We start from the raw sequence: 18,099 nt of genomic DNA, 5'->3' as shown, positions 1-18,099 counted from the left end.
AAGGTTTACATTCCTCAAAGTCCGTTGGCATATACCAACCGCAACTTTCTCCCCACAGCTTCTGGCCCTTGGGGGAAAGAAGGTTTTCCCTCTCTGTATAATATGGTTGGATGTCTCAATTTATGCCAATCTTAATTCTCTAAAAATACACTAAATTCTCTTCAGGAGTGCATGTCTCATATTGTTGGAATCAAGTGGTTGATGAGATCTCTTTAGCTTCTTTCACTTTTGGATGCCTAATCCAAGTAGAAGAAATCCTACTCAGAAAGGACCAGCAAACTTGATTTACTCATACACATTTTGCCGAGCATGAAATTGAAGATTACAAGCATCAGATTCACTGAAGTAAAAAATGTCCTGCTGAAGGGAATTTTGCTTTGGCTGACTCCTGAAGACCGAGTGAGATTTAAACTTCATGAAATTTGTTTGTGAGAAAGTCTGATTAATTCAGCCACAACAGCATTTACCCTTTATAAGAAAACTTCACATAGAAAACAACTTAATCATATAACCCCTAGCAGCTAACTTGGGGATTTGAAAGTGAGGAGGAGCGTCTTTGTATGTTGCAATGGCCTACAATTTAATCTGCAATCTGTTCCAATTATTTTCTTCCTAGGGGCATATGCTTGAAGCCTTTAGCTGTACTTACTTTCTTTTAAAACAAATGAAATATTGATACATGACTGTTAACCTAACTAAAATATTCCTAAAGGGATGGATCTTACTAGATATTATGTGGGATTTTGGAAGCCTCACTGGTGGTGGTGGTGGTACTCATGCATTCTGGAAACTGCTGGGAAGCTTTCTGAAGATCTCCCTCCGCCAGAGATAAGGCTTCACTGAAAGAATCTTGGCAGTTACATATGGCCATCGGTTATAAAGCCAACTTTTTGACGCAGATATTTTCACTTAACTGGTGAAACAACTGTGTGATAAATCAGTGAGTCACAGAATTGTCTTCAATTATCTGTGCACCCAGGACAATGCTAACTGTACCACACCTGCTTTTTATTATGATTTTTAATGAGTCACTTGTTCAATGTGGGTGGGAGGAAAGGTATATCTCAAGTAAAGGATTACTCTGTACCTCAGAATCTAGTTGAAGGATCTCATCTCCTGGACAGTTCATATTATTCGGTCGTTGTTGTTGTTCCCCCCACTTCTCATATGTTTAGATGAGAATTAAAAGACTTAGGGTGTGCTTGCATGTAGTCTGTAGCCTCACTCCTCTGAAACCGCTGCTTCTCCTGCCAGCACAGTACTTAGCTGAGTCAGTAACAGGTATTTCTACTCATCAGTTGTGTGCAAATATGCCCAAACTGTGGCTAATGTGTATGAAGAAGTGATGATGTGCAGATTGTTGTAAGTTGCTTTTTAAGAAGGTCCTACATGCACATCCTAAGGGACGCGGGTGGCGCTGTGGTCTAAACCACTGAGCCTAGGGCTTGCTGATTGGAAGGTCGGTGGTTCGAATCCCCGCGACAGGGTGAGGTCCCATTGCTCGGTCCCAGCTCCTGCCAAACTAGCAGTTCGAAAGCATGTCAAAGTGCAAGTAGATAAATAGGTACCACTTTGGCGGGAAGATAAACAGCATTTCCATGCACTGCTGTGGTTTCGCCAGAAGCAGCTTAGTCACGATGGCCACATGACCCAGAAAAACTGTCTATGGCTCCCTCGGCCAGTAAAGCGAGATGAGCACTGCAACCCCAGAATTGTTCACAACTGGACTTAGCTGTCAGGGGTCCTTTACCTTTCCCTTTTTACATGCAGTCAGCCATTTGGGCCGCTGTGAACTGCCAAATGAAAGGTTTGTGGTGGTGTTTTTTGGGTGGGGGAAAACTATGCTCTGTGTGGTAAGTGGGGACATGCCGGCCACTTGCCTTAAATGGCAGCCTCCATACAGAGTGATTTGATGCAGCCCACACAGCACCTGCCAAGTTGCATGCATCAGATTTTCCATGGCTGACTTTCAAGAACCTTTGTGTGTATTGCAAGCAACCCTTCAGTGGTCTCTTCTCCTGGGCGATATATTGGCGAGGCGCGTTACAACTTGTTCCTCCCTCTGCCTCTTTAAACTGCTTGGCTGAGGAGCGCGTACTGCCCTAGCTTCAGCCAAGCAGTTTTACCAAACCCCTGACCCTCCGTTAAAGTGCTCCCTCACCCCAGCTGAGAGAGCCCACATCCAGATCCTGCTTGCCCGCAAGCAGGAGCAGGATTGTAGCTGCTCAGCTGGGGAGGTGCAGACTCCGTTAGACCTCTCCCCCTGCCCTGCCAAGGCTGACACATGCTTCCTTCATTCAGGGTCATTTGGGCTCAGCCAGGCAGTGCAAGGGCTCTCCAATGGTGCTTCTAGGCCCAGTGCTTGCCAGCAGCCTCATCTTGTGGACTTCACCTGGAAGGGTGGGCTGCGTCTTTCCTCCCTGGGTAAATGACCACCCCAGGAGAAAAGAGGCAGCATCCCCGCATGGGCAAAGGCAGTCAAACACGCGGAGCCTTGCGAGCTCTGTGCACTTAGCTATCACTGCCTTGTCTATCTTTGGGGAGTGGGGGGCAAGCGAGCCTCAGAAAGGAGCCCCGTGGTCCCTATTGCTTGCCTGTGAGTGGCAAGGACATCAGGTCTCACTCGGCTGGGGGCAGGAGCCTTTCCGCCCCTCCCCCCCAGCTGAGCAGCAGGCTGGGGCTGGCTGCATTGGCCCCAGCCTGCAAGGCGCTGGGGTGAAAGCACCTCAGCTCCCGCAATGAGAGCTGAGGCAGTTTCACCCTGTGCCTCGCTAGCTGAGGCTAGTGCAGCTTGCTTCAACATTGTGGTTTATCGTCAAAGCACGATGTTTGGCTGGTGATACATGGCAGTGTTGAAAATCTAACATTGACCAGCCCTACAGTCGAGTGTTCATGTTGCAACATCAACTCCAGTATGATAACTTGCCCACAGTTCCTGCAACTGGGCCCTTACATAGGCTTATGAGCTACAAGGTGTTACTAGCTAGGCCAGCCTTACCACATTTGGTCAAAAGGCTCAGAAGTGCTGGCTGATCAGTTACATAGATAGTAGTTTATAGTAGCAGTTACCATTACGGTCTTTATGCAGTTGTATAGCTGTCTTTGACACTGGAATTTTTTGTTACGCAGGGTGCAGACCTCCAAGGCATGCAGTGTTTTGATTTGTGTCCCTCTTTGAGCAACGCTCAAACCATTCCTAAGCTGAGCTATGGTGCTCTTTGCAGCATTTACACATGGACGCCAAGTTAAGTGACAGCTACACTGACACCTTGAGGCCTTTCCATGCAGCTTGTGAGTTGCTCCAGCATGGCGTAAAGAGGCTGGGAGCCAGGATGTTAAAGAAGAGGATAAACGGTTTACATACTACTTGTAGGTTTGCTCTATGTAGGCACACACATAGGACAATCTGCACTGTGCCAGGAATTTTGATAACCAGTGATTTTTGGCAGTACAGTACACAAGGGATTTCTATGGAAGCTTCTTTATCTGCTTCTTGTGCTTTACAGGTTTGAGGTTAGAGCGGGTGTGGGGAATCTTTGGCCCTCCATATGTTGCTGAACTACAACTTCCATCAGCCCCAGCAAGCATGGCCAATGGTCAGGGGTAATGGGTGTTGCAGTCCAGCAACATAAGAAGGGCCAAAGATTCCCCATGCCTGGGTTAGAGTGAATTGTGCAGCATAATCCAGGTTTGGTGGTTTAGGATTTAGTGTTAGGTTGCTTTCCAGGTTTGCATAGTTCAGCAAGTTCCTCTTAGTCTTGTTCAGCCCTAAACAGATGGAGAAATTCTTGTTGTTTGCTACTGCAATAGGACTGCTTAATGTGTGGACACCTACTCATAACCTGCACAGCTGATTAAGCTACCCATCTTGAGAAACCAAGGGTCAGGTCTGAGAGTGGATGGCTCCAGGTTCTACTTCAAATATGCTTTTCTCTAGATATGAATTCTGTAGATGAATTCCCTGCCTCCTTTTCCAGTTTAGATCGATGTATTTTATAAAACAGAATAATATGGTTTTGTAAACCACAGGTCTTTTGGATGATACATTAAGTTGCTGTCTAAAACAGTCACTCCTTGTAACCTCATTCAATATGAGAAGACAAGACAAACCATTCTGGCCCCGTGGAAGGAAAAGCAACGTGTTTATACAAATAAGTGACAATAGGCGAAAAAACAGAAAGCAGCCACCACACCCAGGGAGCTTCAGAGAAAAAGAAGAGCTCTGTACCAGGAAGAATTTTGAATCATATAATATTCTCTATACTAGCAGGTTGGAGCATATAGGTAGCATTGTTGAAACAAGCAAAATGGTTCCATGGAAGTATCAGATAGACCTGTCAGTAAAAGAAGCAAGCTAGTACATAGTCTGAACGCAGCAATAATTAGGAACTAGCTCATCAGTCCTGTTCAGATGGCAGCTTAGAAGAACACACTCTTTCTGGAGGGGAGGAGGAGGAGTTGGGATTTTCCTGCAGCCCAACCCCATTCCCATTGTTGCTAAGGGTAGTGGGGACCCTTTCCTCTCCCCAACTTTGCACCACACTTTTCAATGCATATTGGCCTCACTTGACTGGTAGCTGAGGTATAGAGTGAGGCCATGTCTGGGAGGGAGTGATTAAGTTGCTGTTTGTATGATATAGCCCTAAATGGAGGTGGGTGAAAGAGATAGTTGTAAATTATGTTTAATGCTGCTAGGGATTTTTGTCGACCAGACATACGCTTTGCAACAAATGGTTGGCTGGGGATTAGCTGTGTTATCTGTATGGTTGGCAGGAACGCTTGAGAATGAGGTTTGTATGTGGGAAATTGCTAAGGATGTATTTGGGAGAGGTTCTCAGGTGAAGGAAGCATGGGTGCAGTTCTTATTTGAGTTACTTTGTCGCTAATAATGCTGTTTTGTGTAGTTTCACTGTATTTTTGTCTTTGATTTTTGTCTGTGACATTTCTAAGTTTTCCTGCTAATCATACTGCTTTAAATGTGTATTTTGTATTTGATCTTTATGTGCAATACTTTATTTTGATAATTTGTAATGTTCTATTTTATGTTTTAAACTAGATTGTAAACCACTTTGAGATTATTATTATTTAAATATAAAGCAGTATAGAAATGGATTAAATAAAATAAAGCTAGACATCCAGAAGACCAACTGGCTCTCTCTTATCTCTCTCTTACCTTGAGTAACACAGGCTCCTCATTCTTTTCCTAAAACTGGGGACTCAAGGCAATATGTTTCCCAGTCCCCATTAGCAGGTACTGTAGTTCCTGGAGTGTTTTGCTCAGGCTTTTTGTTCTAAATCTTGAATGCTTCCCCATGGCATCACTGCACGCTTACTATGTGAGAGAGCCACAACAGCATCACTTTACATCAGTTCCTCCATGAAGGACACCCGTAAAGTGGCCACTTAGACAAGAAGGTGGACAGATACACCATTGGCAAATGGTTTAGCCAGGGTTCCTCTTCCTGCCCATTTTTCTGGGGATACCGTTTCCGAACATCCCTTTCTCCACTCCACTAACTGAGAATTAAAAGTTGGACTTACTGTGAAGCGTTCTGGTTAGCAGAGAATGGAGCATACAACCCTGTACTGTGAGTCAAACATGGCTTGGGGATGTGCTTGCCTTTGCAGGACTCCTCTGTTTACTTAGGAATTCATGGCCATTACTCCTGTTTGGTACCTCTAAGTTTCCTTCTTTTACTGATTTTATTTTCTCTTTTAAAAGTTGTTATCAGTGTCATTGCTTTGGGGAGGTTTCTCCTCAAAGCTATGGCCAACTTGGGTCTGGAGGAGGGGTTCCTCTTCCCAGGGCCAAAGGGGGGGGGGGAGTCCTTGTGTTGACTCCGCCTTCTAGTTAACCCTTTCTCCCAGTTCCAGTATATTTTGGCATAGAGCTTGCTCATTTTGTGTCACAGTTGTGTTCATCTGTCTGAAGCCATTTACGTCTTATTTGCACATGTATGTAATCCTTGTAGGTGAGGCCACCTGCCAACTAGCAACAGATTTCTAGCAACAGGCACTTTTTCAGACCTTTGTGTCTTTTGACATGCCTTTTTGGCTTTCGGGGTGGTTACTTCTGGCACTGTTGTGGAAGGGTTTGTCTCCATCTAGCTTTCTTGGTAACAAAATGTTCTAGCACTTCAGTTGTGATTCTGAACTAACCCTTTGCCTTGAAGAGTGACTCCTGTGCTCAGATTTCCTTGAGCATCTTGTGGGTTCTTAGTGAAGCACTTTACAGTGATCAGTGTTTTCAGTGGCACTTGAAGTTCTTAATAATCACCTAAGTATTCCCTCCCTAAATAAGTGCCTTGTTGCTGCTTGTTGTCAGAGAAAGGACTGGATTACCCTAATTACGTCTGCATTGACCCTGCCATTATTCTTAACCTTGCTACTGCCAATTGCACACTATCAGGATAAAGGAACTAGCCACAAATCTCTCTTCACTCTCTTTGCTCTAGTTTCAGTGTAATAATAGAAGCACAACATATTCCTCAACTATTATTGCACATTTAATATTTTAACCTGATTTTTTTCCAGGGGGAAGTCATTATTTGTTTGTGTTTCTACCAAAATGGTTCCCTCTGTCAAAGCTTGCAGACTCCCCACTCATCTTCGCGGGGTTTTTAAAAACCAGTATCAACCCTCTCAGTCCCAGTGTTAGAAAATCGTCAATAAAAAAGCAAAGCACCAAATTGTACTTTAAACCTAGGTTATGGTTGCCACAATGGAATGTCTCATTTTTTGCAATGAGATTTATTATTATTATTAATTTCATTTCTATACCGCTCTATATTTTAAAGAAAAGAATTCAAAAGCAACTTAGAACAAATGAAAACATCAAATAAAACAATCCTGAATAAAACAAATTCAAGCCTCCTGGAAATTATTTCACATCCTTTTCTAAGTGACATTTTGCTTTCCACTTACTTATTTACCTGCTTAATTTATAGAGCTGCCCCATAGCAGAGGTATTCTAGGAAGCCAGTGTGGTGCAGTGGTTAGACTGTCAGAGTTGGACCTGGGAGATCAGGGTTCAAATCCCCACTTAGTCATGACACCCCCTGAGTGACCTTGGGCCAGTCACAGCCTCCTAATCTACCTCACAGGGTCGTTGTAGGGATGTAACTGAGGAAGGGGGTGAACCATGTACTTCTTGGAGAAAAAGGTGCACTATAAATGCAATAAATAAGCAGTTCTGTTTACGCGCTTAAGAAAGCTGGAGGGAGCAGCCAGAGGGAGATGTCAGTTGCCAATCTGGCATCCAGAGATTGCCATATGGTCGCAATTGGAACTGTGACAGTCGCAAAACGCATTGGCACCTGGGGGATTTCTAACACTGGCTGTAGCTTAGTGGCAGAGCACACAATTTGTATGCTGAAGATCCCAGTTTCAGACTGAATCATCTCTAACCAGTGTGCTCACAGGCTTCCTTGCAATATTACATGGATTTTGGGGGCACCTTTGATTTGCAAAGGCCAGCATGGTTCTGGAATGGCAGCACTGCAAGGGATCCTGGGTCCTGTCTCTTGAATTGCATGCTGCATCCTCATCTCCTGGCTATCCGAGACAAAAATGCAAATCCTGTGCCCTTGGTGGCCATCAGGAATGCTTCTGAAGCATGGAGGCATGGAATGGAGCCTTAAATACTTGGGGTATACTTTTTATTTCTCAGATTTACTGAGGAAGGTGAAGAAGCTTATTCTTTTACACATTTTTTTGTTGCGAACAGCCTAAGCAATGTTATGAAACCGTGTTGTCTAGCTGACTGCTTTTGCAGGCTCACCCTGCTGTGCCTTTAGTCCAGTGCTGTTAAACTGCCTTGGGATTGATTTTAAATGAAGGCGCACAGTTAGATGCAAGGTCACTGCAGAGCTCCTCTAGTATTGATTTACAATGCTGCTGAGGGCTGCAAACTTTAACTGTCTCCACTGTTTCTAGCAGAAGGCTTTGTATGGGCTGGAATATGGGAACTTAATGCCTGCTGTATCTCCAAGCCATTGTTCTACAGATTTTAGGACCTTTAATATTTTATCAGCCAAAGTGTGACCATCTTTTTAGCCTTGTTGTGTTGTTGTGAAGAATGGTGGAGTTGTTCATTACTTCATTCAACTGTGTCCTTTATTGGTAAAGGTTGATTAAGGCCAGTGGTGGTTGTAGTGATTAAGAAAAACCTGTGACCCCACAGCTCACTTCCAGTTGTTTAACCATGGTTAAGTCATCATGAACATCAGGTCTGTACTGTAACCAAGGAAGAAGAAGGTGAAAATATCTGACCACAAGAGAGAAATATGGAGGCAATGCATTGGTGGATTTCTTGTGTGATTGTGGATATCCATGAACAAGGAGCTGTCCAAAATGCTTTATACCTACCAGTCTGAATATAGCTGTTCTTGCTCTCCTCTGATTCATGTTGCCATGTAATGTCTTTATGTTTGGGTATCATGCCAATTCTGAGTGTTATTTAAACAGAATAATGCAGAGGAGAAAGAATAAAATTGATTGAACACAAAGGGAATTAGTAATGTAATGTTATGTTTTGTCAGGGCCTTATACACTAAAGTCAGCTGTGAAATTATTTTTTACGATAGGCCTTATTGTCCATAATACAGTCCTAAATTGTACAAACCCATGAGAAACTTATGTGCTAATTACTATTCTAACATGGACTGTAGTTTTTTGGCAACATTTTAAAATCTAAACTGTTTACCAGGGATGCACAAAGTTTGGCTGACCTTGGTATCCAGCCAAAATTCAGGTTGCCATGACCCCGAGGGCAAAGTTTTGTCTTTGGCATAATGATCTTTGACGGTGCTGTAAAGCACAGTGTGAGCTCACCAGCATGACAAGTGAATTTGTGGACCCACAAGTTCAAAAAAAATATTTATAAACAAAAACTGGGTTTTGAGAAATAGCATCATTTGCATGAGGAATTTTTATAAAACAGCATACCCTTTTTTAATTCAATTTATTTCAATTAAAACCCATGGGCGCGTTCCCCTCCCCTTGCTATGTTGTACTCAGGACTGTGCCAGGGAGATGTCATGTTTTGTACTTACTGCCCTGCTTATCTCAACTATGGGAAATTTATGAAACTGGGCATACTTGCACAAGTGGAGCAAAAAGGTGCTGTTAATAAGGTAAACAGACCTTTAATTACAGCCTTTAATACATCACTAAATACACCTTGCATTCCCTGGAGGAAATAGCTTGAGCTTTTTAAGTCTCTGGACTGATGGTCCTGTGTGAAACTAAACAAATACCGTACTTTTCTCTCTATAACACACAGATTTTTTTCTACAAAATAGTAAGGGGAAATGTCTGTGCGTGTTATTGAGCGAATGTGTGCTCCCTGGAGCCGACTGGCTCGAGTGCAGGGGCAAAAATTAGATCGCGCCGTCACGGGAGGAGGGAAGCCTGAAAAGAGGAAGCTGCTGCTTTCCTGCATTCTGCCTCAGGGTCTTTCTGCCCTCCAGGCAAGCAGTTGGGAACGGAAAGGATCGCGTCCTTCCTTCCAATTCCTCTCCATGCTCCGGTGCTGTGTCCAGGGAAGCATTCTAGGAACTCGCAGGCAGCCGGAAAACATGCAGGTGGGAGGGGGGGGGCTGGCTTGGGTGTGTGTGGGGGGGAACTTTTGCCTTCCTTTCCTCCCTCACGTTAAACCCCTCTCCTGCATTCTTAGCCAGCTGCTTCTCTGCACATCCCTCTCGTGCTCCTTGTCCCTTCTGTGTTTTTCCTTCCCTTCCCACTTAAACGTGGTTACAAAGCACGGATCCACATGGATCCTCAGGATCTTTGCATTGGGTCACCCCAAATTCACCATCAGATCACATAGCATGTCCATGGCTACAGCCTGCCCCCCCCCCCAAATCACGCACCCACTGTTGCCTGGGGCCACAATGGTGCAAAAACGTGGTTACAAAGCACAGATCCACAGGGATTCTCAGGATTTTTGCATTGGGTCACCCTAAATTCACCATCAGATCACATGTCTGTGGCCACAGCATGAAGCACAAAAATGATACATCCACTGTTTCATTCAGAATCCCCCCTTGTTTTCCTCCTCCAAAAACGATGTGCGTGTTATGGTCAGGTGCATGTTATAGAGCGAAAAATACGGTAATGAATTTGTAGAGGTAGCCATAATTCAAGGGCTAGAGTATCTCCATTGTATACAAAAGGTCCTAGGTCCAGTCCCCAGCTAGCAGAGCTTGGAAAGTCCACTGCCTGACACCCTGGAGAATCACTGTGAGTCAGAGTAGACAGTAATGACTTGGATAGACTAGTGGTCTGATTTGGTGTATGGCCGAAACTTTTGAATCCTTTACAGAAGCACAGAATTGCATCTTGCCAACAAGTGAAGGGTGTATTCAAATGACTAAAAATGATGCTCTTCCATATTATTGCATGAATAACTCCATAAATCAAAACATTTACAGATACATGGTAATTAACTTACAACTGCAGAGATGCACACAAGCACCAGCAAGCATTTTGTGGCGACCAGCCCTGATAGTGTATAAAGAAATGGAAATGGTAAGCAGTGGTTACTCTGTTGTGGAATCATATTGGATGGACTACAAGTGGTGATGATGATTGGACATGAACCAGACTGCCAGAAAACACGTACCTGTCTTCAGTGTGTTAAGTGATCTATTGCCAGCTAAAATAAGGTAGCAAAGGTGAATGAGCAGGCAGTTATGTGACTTTATTATAGTCGGCTATAGCCCAGATTTTGAAACCTGATGTCAGGGTTTCAGGGACAGAGAGCGAGGGGGAGGGGTCCCAGGGTGACGAGGAAGAGGACGACGACGACCCGAGGTTGTCAGTGAGTCCGTCAAGTGAATCCGAGGATTCCCAAAAGGGAGCCCCCCTGGTCAGGCCAAGGGGCAGTAGAGAGGAAGCAGTCAGAAGCAGGGGAACGAAGAGGGAATCCCCAGTGGGGGTTGGAGATCGGGACCGGCCTCTCCGTCGGAACGGAGTGAAGGGGGTGGAGTGGCCAGTGTGTCAGAAAGAGCAGAACAGGAAGCAGAGAGGGGAAGGAGTTCGGAGCAGAACGTCCTGCCGGAAGGGGAGGAGTGTAGTACCGAGAGTAGCGTAACGGTCGAAAGGAAGGTCAGAAGCAACGTACGCGCGCCAAGTTCAAATGTGGAGGTGCGCGGAAATGAGGAGAGCCCTGAGGAGGAGCCTGGTCCCAAAGCACGAAGGAGGGGGGAGCAGGCGTCAGAAGACTCAGCCTCGGGGGAGTCCCGGAGGGAGGGAGCACAGGGGGGCAGGAAGACCCTGCGGAAAAGGAAGGAGAGGAAAAGGTGGAGCAGTACAAGCCTCTTAAGCTGGTGCAGGGGCGGGACTGACTCAGAGGGGACTGCAAACATCTAAGGGTAACAGATGCTGAGGCACGGAGCTTGGATGTAACGACAACAATGTTCTTCAATAAAGCCTTTTGTATATAACTTGGACTGGATTTTGGTCTCTTGTGAGCTGGGACCTCGGGTGGCTCTGACACCTGATTTTCCTGAACTAGCTTTGAAATCTGAGAACAGAAGTCTTTCAGTTTTAAGGTGCATTGAATACTCTTCCCAGGATTATGTATTGTGAAAAAGTGTTTTCTAACATTGATGGCTTCCTCTTTTTGCATACTTGGGGGACAACCTAGGAACATAGAAATGTATTAGTTTGTGAACTAATTGGGTAGAATTCAGCATCACACTATTTACTGTATTTTTCGCTCTATAAGATGCACCAGACCACAAGACACACCTAGTTTTTGGAGGAGTGAAAGCAGCAGTCCCTCTTGCTGTTCTGGCTTCTGGGATAGCTGCACAGCCTGCATTCGCTCCATAAGACGCACACACATTTCCCCTTACTTTTTAGGAGGGAAAAAGTGAGTCTTATAGAGCAAAAAATACGGTAAATTGTTATTCCAATGCAAGTATTTCTGCTTGCCAGACAGAATTATCTCCCCTCTCTTCCCCCTGTACACTGTTCTGGTGGGGGGGGGGGTCTGATTCCCACCAGCTAATTTGGGAGGAGGCCCCGGTTGTGCCAGCATAACTGGTTTTTCTGGCTTCCATTTAGCACAACTATTCAGTTGAATCCAGCCCATAGAAATTGTTTAAGCCCTGAGCGTAACCCACTCAGTGCCTTCCAGTACCTGCACAGAATGTTTTCAGCCCTCTTAGCATCACTAGAGATACCTGCGACTGAGAACAATGGCAGCAAGCAAAGATGGACTTCCTCATAACTTGCATCTGGAATTACAGTTTCCAGTTGTGGCACTCTCATGGGTGATGTACAGCAAGCATATTTACATGGTTTTGTCTACTCAGGCTGCAGGGGACATCAAACATCATCTTTAAAATCCTCTGACGGTTACTGTGATAGGTGCACAGTGTGGTTAGTTTAATGGCGTAAGTATATTGCACAGACCGGTGCTGCACCAACACACACTTGCATTTTATTTAATTACCAAGTTTTGCTTTGGCTTCCTTTCTTTCTGCTTCAGGAGTTCTATGTAAGGAGAGTTTCTGCCATTCCCACTACTGATTGCCAGCATGAATTTTGACTATTTCTTCCCCAAGGTAAGGATGGTAGTCATTTTAAGAAGTCAGTTGTTCTGCTGTGTAATATTAAACTTAACTGAATATATGTTTTCTTCTCAGGTGAGGTCTCAAAGTGTGTGCTGTACCTCCTCCACTTATTGATTCCCTATTGTAATCCAGGTTTGAACTCCTTCCCAAGTAAGTTCAAGATTTAGGGTAGTATCCAACATTAGTCATGCTCTGAGCAGACTCATTGAAATGAATGGAAATTGTCAACTTAGTTCCATTACTTTCAGTGGGTTTACTTAGAACAGCTTAGTTGGATACAACCTTTAATTCTAGATTCTTCTTTAAATATGAACTGATGAGATAAGATGGTGTCTAAAGCTTCTGTTTTTGTGTGTGTTACAGGCTACGTTGTGACCAGTCTATCGGACTGCCATGTGACCACAAGAACCTCCATCAGAACCCAAGGTTCCTCTCTGCCACCCCACAAACAAACAAAAATGAACACCAGAAGAACTTCTGAAAGCAGGTCAACTGTTGCCACGGCGATCAGATTGTAACTGTGGATCTTCTATCACAGCATGTTTGAAGCAATGCATTTCAGTGGGCAACAGCAGAGCCTAGATCTAGGTGGCCTTCACTGAAATAGCAGCTAAGCCATGGATTCATTGTGTGGCATCTTGGGTACATCTGTATTGCTTAGGGTTAACTTATTATGCTGTAACTGAATAATAACGCAGGCGGCGAACATTTTGTGCAGGGGTTCCGTTCCTAGCCCCGTGAGCATCGGTGGGGCGCAAATAAGCCTTCCCCGCCCTGTTAATGTCCCTGTTCCGCCCTCTTCTGGGTCCGAAAGGACCTGCACATTGGCAGTCGCTTGTTGGGGCAGGGGCAAAAGTGTTGCCGCCTTTTGTGCCTTCCCTCACAAAGTTATTATGAGAATTAAAAAAACTGAATATTATGTACTTACATTAGATGTGGGGCAAATTAAACGTGTAAATTTTAATGAAATGATACCAAGGAGATCAACCAGTACTAAAGCAGATGTAGCCACCAGCATGTATAATAAAACAATGTTCAATAAATATGTGCCAAAAACTATCTGTACAAGCTTTACTTAAGAGCACTTTACAACACTTCAAAATACGTAAGAAGTACATTTTATATTAAGGCTCTACTCCAATATTCTTCTGTACAGTACTGTGTTTGTTTGTGTAATCATTGGAAATTCTTGTCAAGGGAGATTTAGAAATCTTGGTGGTGATAAATGAAAGTGGGCTTGTGGTTTCTTGAAACTCAACTTTAGTCTTGTCTTATTTTTAAGCGCTTACGGAGAAAACATGTAAATGTGTGCTGTTTCCTGAGTACCGAAAATATGATGATTTCATGGGCTTTCAGACACGCATAAACATGTTCTTTCTCTCTCTCTCACCTCAAGGTTGGCCTTATTTGACTTTTAACCTACAGTCCTCTTGCACATCATGCCATCACTTCCTGTTTCTTGAAACTGCTGCTTCTAATTTGCCCTTTTCTCCTTTGGAAGAACAAGATTAGGATAGAAGATGCTATAAAAACAGGAAGTGGTTAAGCCATCTAATACAGTATGGCAGAGAGGGAAAAGGACAGGCTCTGAAGCCTCACTGTCTTTGTAGATGGGTCATAGGAGCCTGGGTTGTTGTGCTGTTGCCACATACCACATATGCACAAAGGCCTAGCTACCTCTAGCAAAGGCTGGGAGAATGTGGATAGGGTTTACACTGACTTTCTCATTTTGCATCCATCATTTGGTTTGTATGTCCTTTTTACTACTCCTGCAAATGCGCCAGATTTGGAGAAATCATTTTTAATTGTCTTGTTTATTTTCTGGTTGAAGAATTTGGATTTGTTACAGAAATAGAATTCTGCAATATTGCCTTCCTCCAGCTCTTTTTATTAGATAAAACTTGTTCTCTTCTTCACACCCTTCATAAATTTACTTGTTTGTGCACGCGTGCAGAGATTTTTCTTCGCTATATACTATACCTCGGACCTTCCTTGTTTCAAAGGCACACAACACACATGAACTAAAATATACCTGCATTTGCAATGTTTGTACCATAAACCACAGTGAAGAATAAACCATTGTACAAGAGGTTATACTAGTGCCGGGAAGGAGGGGGAGAGAGAGAGAGGTAATGGCTGGTCTTTGGGGATGAACTAGTGTCTTGTCAGTTAGGTTGGAGAGGATGGCAATATTCTGCTAATGGCAATGATTTGGAGAAGATTTGAGTATCCATCGACTGATGCTCTGTATACAATCCAGCACAAGTGATTTGCTGTCTTCAGTCTGCAGTAACCTAGCAACAAGCTACACACCCTCCTTGTGAAGAAAGCTAAAGGGCTCTTCAAACGCATTATTGTGTATTGCAAGAGCCTTTAGTATTTTGAACAATCTCAGCAGTGCTATCACATTGTATCCTCATGGGCTGGTAGACATTTGTGAACCTGCAGCATCATAACCTCTACTCTAAAAGCAAAAACTAAGCTCACTAGAGCTGTTGCATTATGTAAGCAATGATTGTCAATTCAAGGCGGAGGCATTAGCCAGAGTTCTTGCAGTACTTTGATCAATAGTTCAAAATACATAGAATTGACACAGATATAATAATACATAAAGTTGTATGAGAGAGACATCGTCATTCGTTTTTCCTTCCTTCCTTCCTTCCTTCCTTCCTTCCTTCCTTCCTTCCTTCCTTCCTTCTTAAAGAGCAAGTTGCAGATATAGATGAAATCCAAACACACCATTCCCTTTGTTATATGGGTACCAGCTTCCCTTTCTTGAAACTTTCTGGGTATCACACGAGAGAGGCAGTCGGAGGGCAAAGTTCTGGATTTGAATTTATCGCTCTTTGATACCCTGTCTCTTAACCCAACTGCAAGGTAAAGGAATGCACTTCCACACTAGAGAAGATAGCAAGTTCCAGTTCTCAACCACAACTGTTCACAACTGAATTATTGCCATGGTCCTTTTCAACGTCACTAATCTTAAGCAATTCTTATTCCAGTGTTTGGTTCTCAGAATCCTTTTAAAAAAGCAGAACAAGTGAATATATGTTTGATATGTTTATGCCAGGATTTGACATCCACTTGGTGATCTCCATTTCTATAAGCATGGATGGATTTACAAGATATGACTGCAGTTCCAAGATACTATTGGGTGTAATCCCAATATCACCTACTCCACAATAAGCCAGTGGATACCTACGGATGCAGTTCAATAACATAATATAGCCTTATGCCTGCAGCCACGGAATGTTTTTGGTGATCCTCTTACGGCAGCAAACTGATACATATTCTTCTAGCAAATCAAGCAGTTTGTAGTTTTACTGTTTTTGTTTCTTTTGGGTGTTAATGGTGGGAGGGGGCACAACTGCTTCCTGGTGTGTGTGTGTGTAAGTGTAAGAAAGAAAGGGGACAGGGTTCTTGAGCCAGGAGGCAGAGCATTGACAAAATTTCAAAAAGCAAACAAACCCATCACTACAATATAAAATGCAATTTGTTCTGCCTCAAGTTCATAGTGCTGGTGCCAGTGGGGGTTAAGGATGGGAGCACAGCAGTAAGCCTGCTGTAGAACCATGTAGCCTTGTTGCCTCTTCGTAGACTGTCTTCAGCTGTTTGTAGAGGGACCAAATCTTCACTTAGCATTATTGTTGTTCACAATAGGTAGCACCTGCTCTTTTGCACAACAGTGAGGGGCAAAGCAAACCTGTACCTGCTTTTTATCAGCCCATTTTTAGCAGGAGAGGCTGTTTCTAGATTAATTAGCCCAGTGCAAGATATAGCTGCAATAATGCTTTTCAGGCTTTATAATATTTGAAAGTATTTTGATGTGCATAACTGTGCGTGTAGCCGTGATACATGAGCCATACACATTTTGTGAAATGTTTGTTTTATATACATGTCTTGCTTGCTGTATCTCAAAGGCTTGATTATTAGAGCATTAAAAGTCACTTTCAAAGAGGAGGAAACGAGTTCTCTCTTGTGGAATGGACCATATCACTGGATTCATCATCATCCTTGATTCTTAATCATGATTTGCAGCTGTGTGTTGAATGTGGCGATTTTAAAAATCAATTAACTTAAGCAAACTACAATTTTGTAAACCAGAACAATTAACAAAATCTTCCCTTTTTGCTTATTTTAATAGGTCTAAGAGGGCTAATCAATCTTGGGAACACATGTTTTATGAACTGTATTGTCCAAGCACTTACCCACACTCCACTACTGCGAGATTTCTTCCTCTCCGACAGACACAAATGTGAAATGCAAAGCCCCAGCTCATGTCTGGTCTGTGAAATGTCTACACTTTTTCAGGAGGTGAGTCATCCTTTCCACTTATAACTTGTACATTCACACATTTGTAACACACGGCAACATTACTTTTTAAATTTTGGGTTCAGATTAGGTTCTAAGACAAACTGCGGTTTGCTTTAGTTATAGTTGAGAACCTAAACTGTGGTTTAAGCTTTGTAATGTATAACAGGCAAACTGAGGTTTAGAGCTTCATTTTTTGTCCCCTCCACACTTAGCTTTGTAAGTTCACTCCCCTCTCTATGGTGCGGGAACCTCTTGAGACAGTGCAGTCAGTGGCCATTGCTATAGTTTGTCTACTCATTTAACCAACTGGTTAGCACAAATTGTAATTCTTTTTAAAATATACATTTTATTGAAAGATAAAAAGTACATAATTACAAGTGCACAGAGTAAGATAAGATGTGAAAAGGAAGAAAAAGAAATAGCACCCATGTGGAAAACAAATAGCACAAATCTTAATTTACAAAACACCTTTGAAAACATGATTTGTAATTTGTTTTACTAGCTGATCACAAAGCAGAGTTTGTCAGTTCAGAAATCATGCTAAGCCATATTTTACCATTATTTATTTAAAACATTTCTACTTCTCTCTTCAGCTGAAAAGACTTCCAGAACAGCTTACACACAGTTAACAAAAGCAAGATAGTCCTTGCCTGCAGGCTGGAAATCTAAAAGACATGACATAAAAAGAAAAGGGGATGAGGAGGGAAAAGGAAAAAAGAAATCTTGGGCAAGGCAATAGTTCTTAAAGAGTAGTTCTTACAAATGATAAGATGGAATGAAAGCTTTTCAGGGAGCTGAAGAGCCAAATATAGCTGGTCTCTCAGCAGAGCCTATGAAGTAAACCTTCTTCTCATCTCTTGCTGTGCCTGCAGCCTGATAGAATGGCTGCTGCCAGGTGACAATCAAGGGAGTGAATGCCAAATGGAGCTGTTCTATTCTGTTGTCTGTCTATTGTGGTAGAATGTTAATATGATTAGAATTGCATAAAAACTGAATAGGGTTTACATCACGATGAATACTTAGAAGATCTAAGTATTATTTCATTAGCTTCTTTCCATAGGAGAAAAATATGAATATATTTATGAGTGTGCATGTGTGTAGATGATAGATGATTCAGTCTTCTAATACAAGAATGCAGTTCTGGAAATGTGGTGTTTCTTTTCATAGGACATCTTGGTGTACAGTTAGAAATGGACTTTTT

General features: G+C 43.1%; 1 protein-coding gene across 3 annotated transcripts in view; it reads left to right on the top strand.

Moving 5' to 3' along the window:
• The window catches only part of USP22 (ubiquitin specific peptidase 22), a 106,021-nt gene that overhangs the window by 61,388 nt on the left and 26,534 nt on the right, over window positions 1-18,099 (top strand). For all 3 annotated transcript variants that reach the window (XM_083711611.1, XM_083711612.1, XM_083711613.1), the window contains one exon: window positions 16,729-16,898. In XM_083711611.1, coding sequence (XP_083567737.1) covers window positions 16,729-16,898 — 170 coding nt within the window. The remainder of the gene's footprint in view (window positions 1-16,728; window positions 16,899-18,099) is intronic.

This window comes from Podarcis gaigeae, assembly GCF_964106915.1.
Source record: "Podarcis gaigeae genome assembly, chromosome: 14".
NCBI lineage: Eukaryota > Metazoa > Chordata > Lepidosauria > Squamata > Lacertidae > Podarcis > Podarcis gaigeae.
This window is presented reverse-complemented; position numbering and strand designations above follow the sequence as displayed.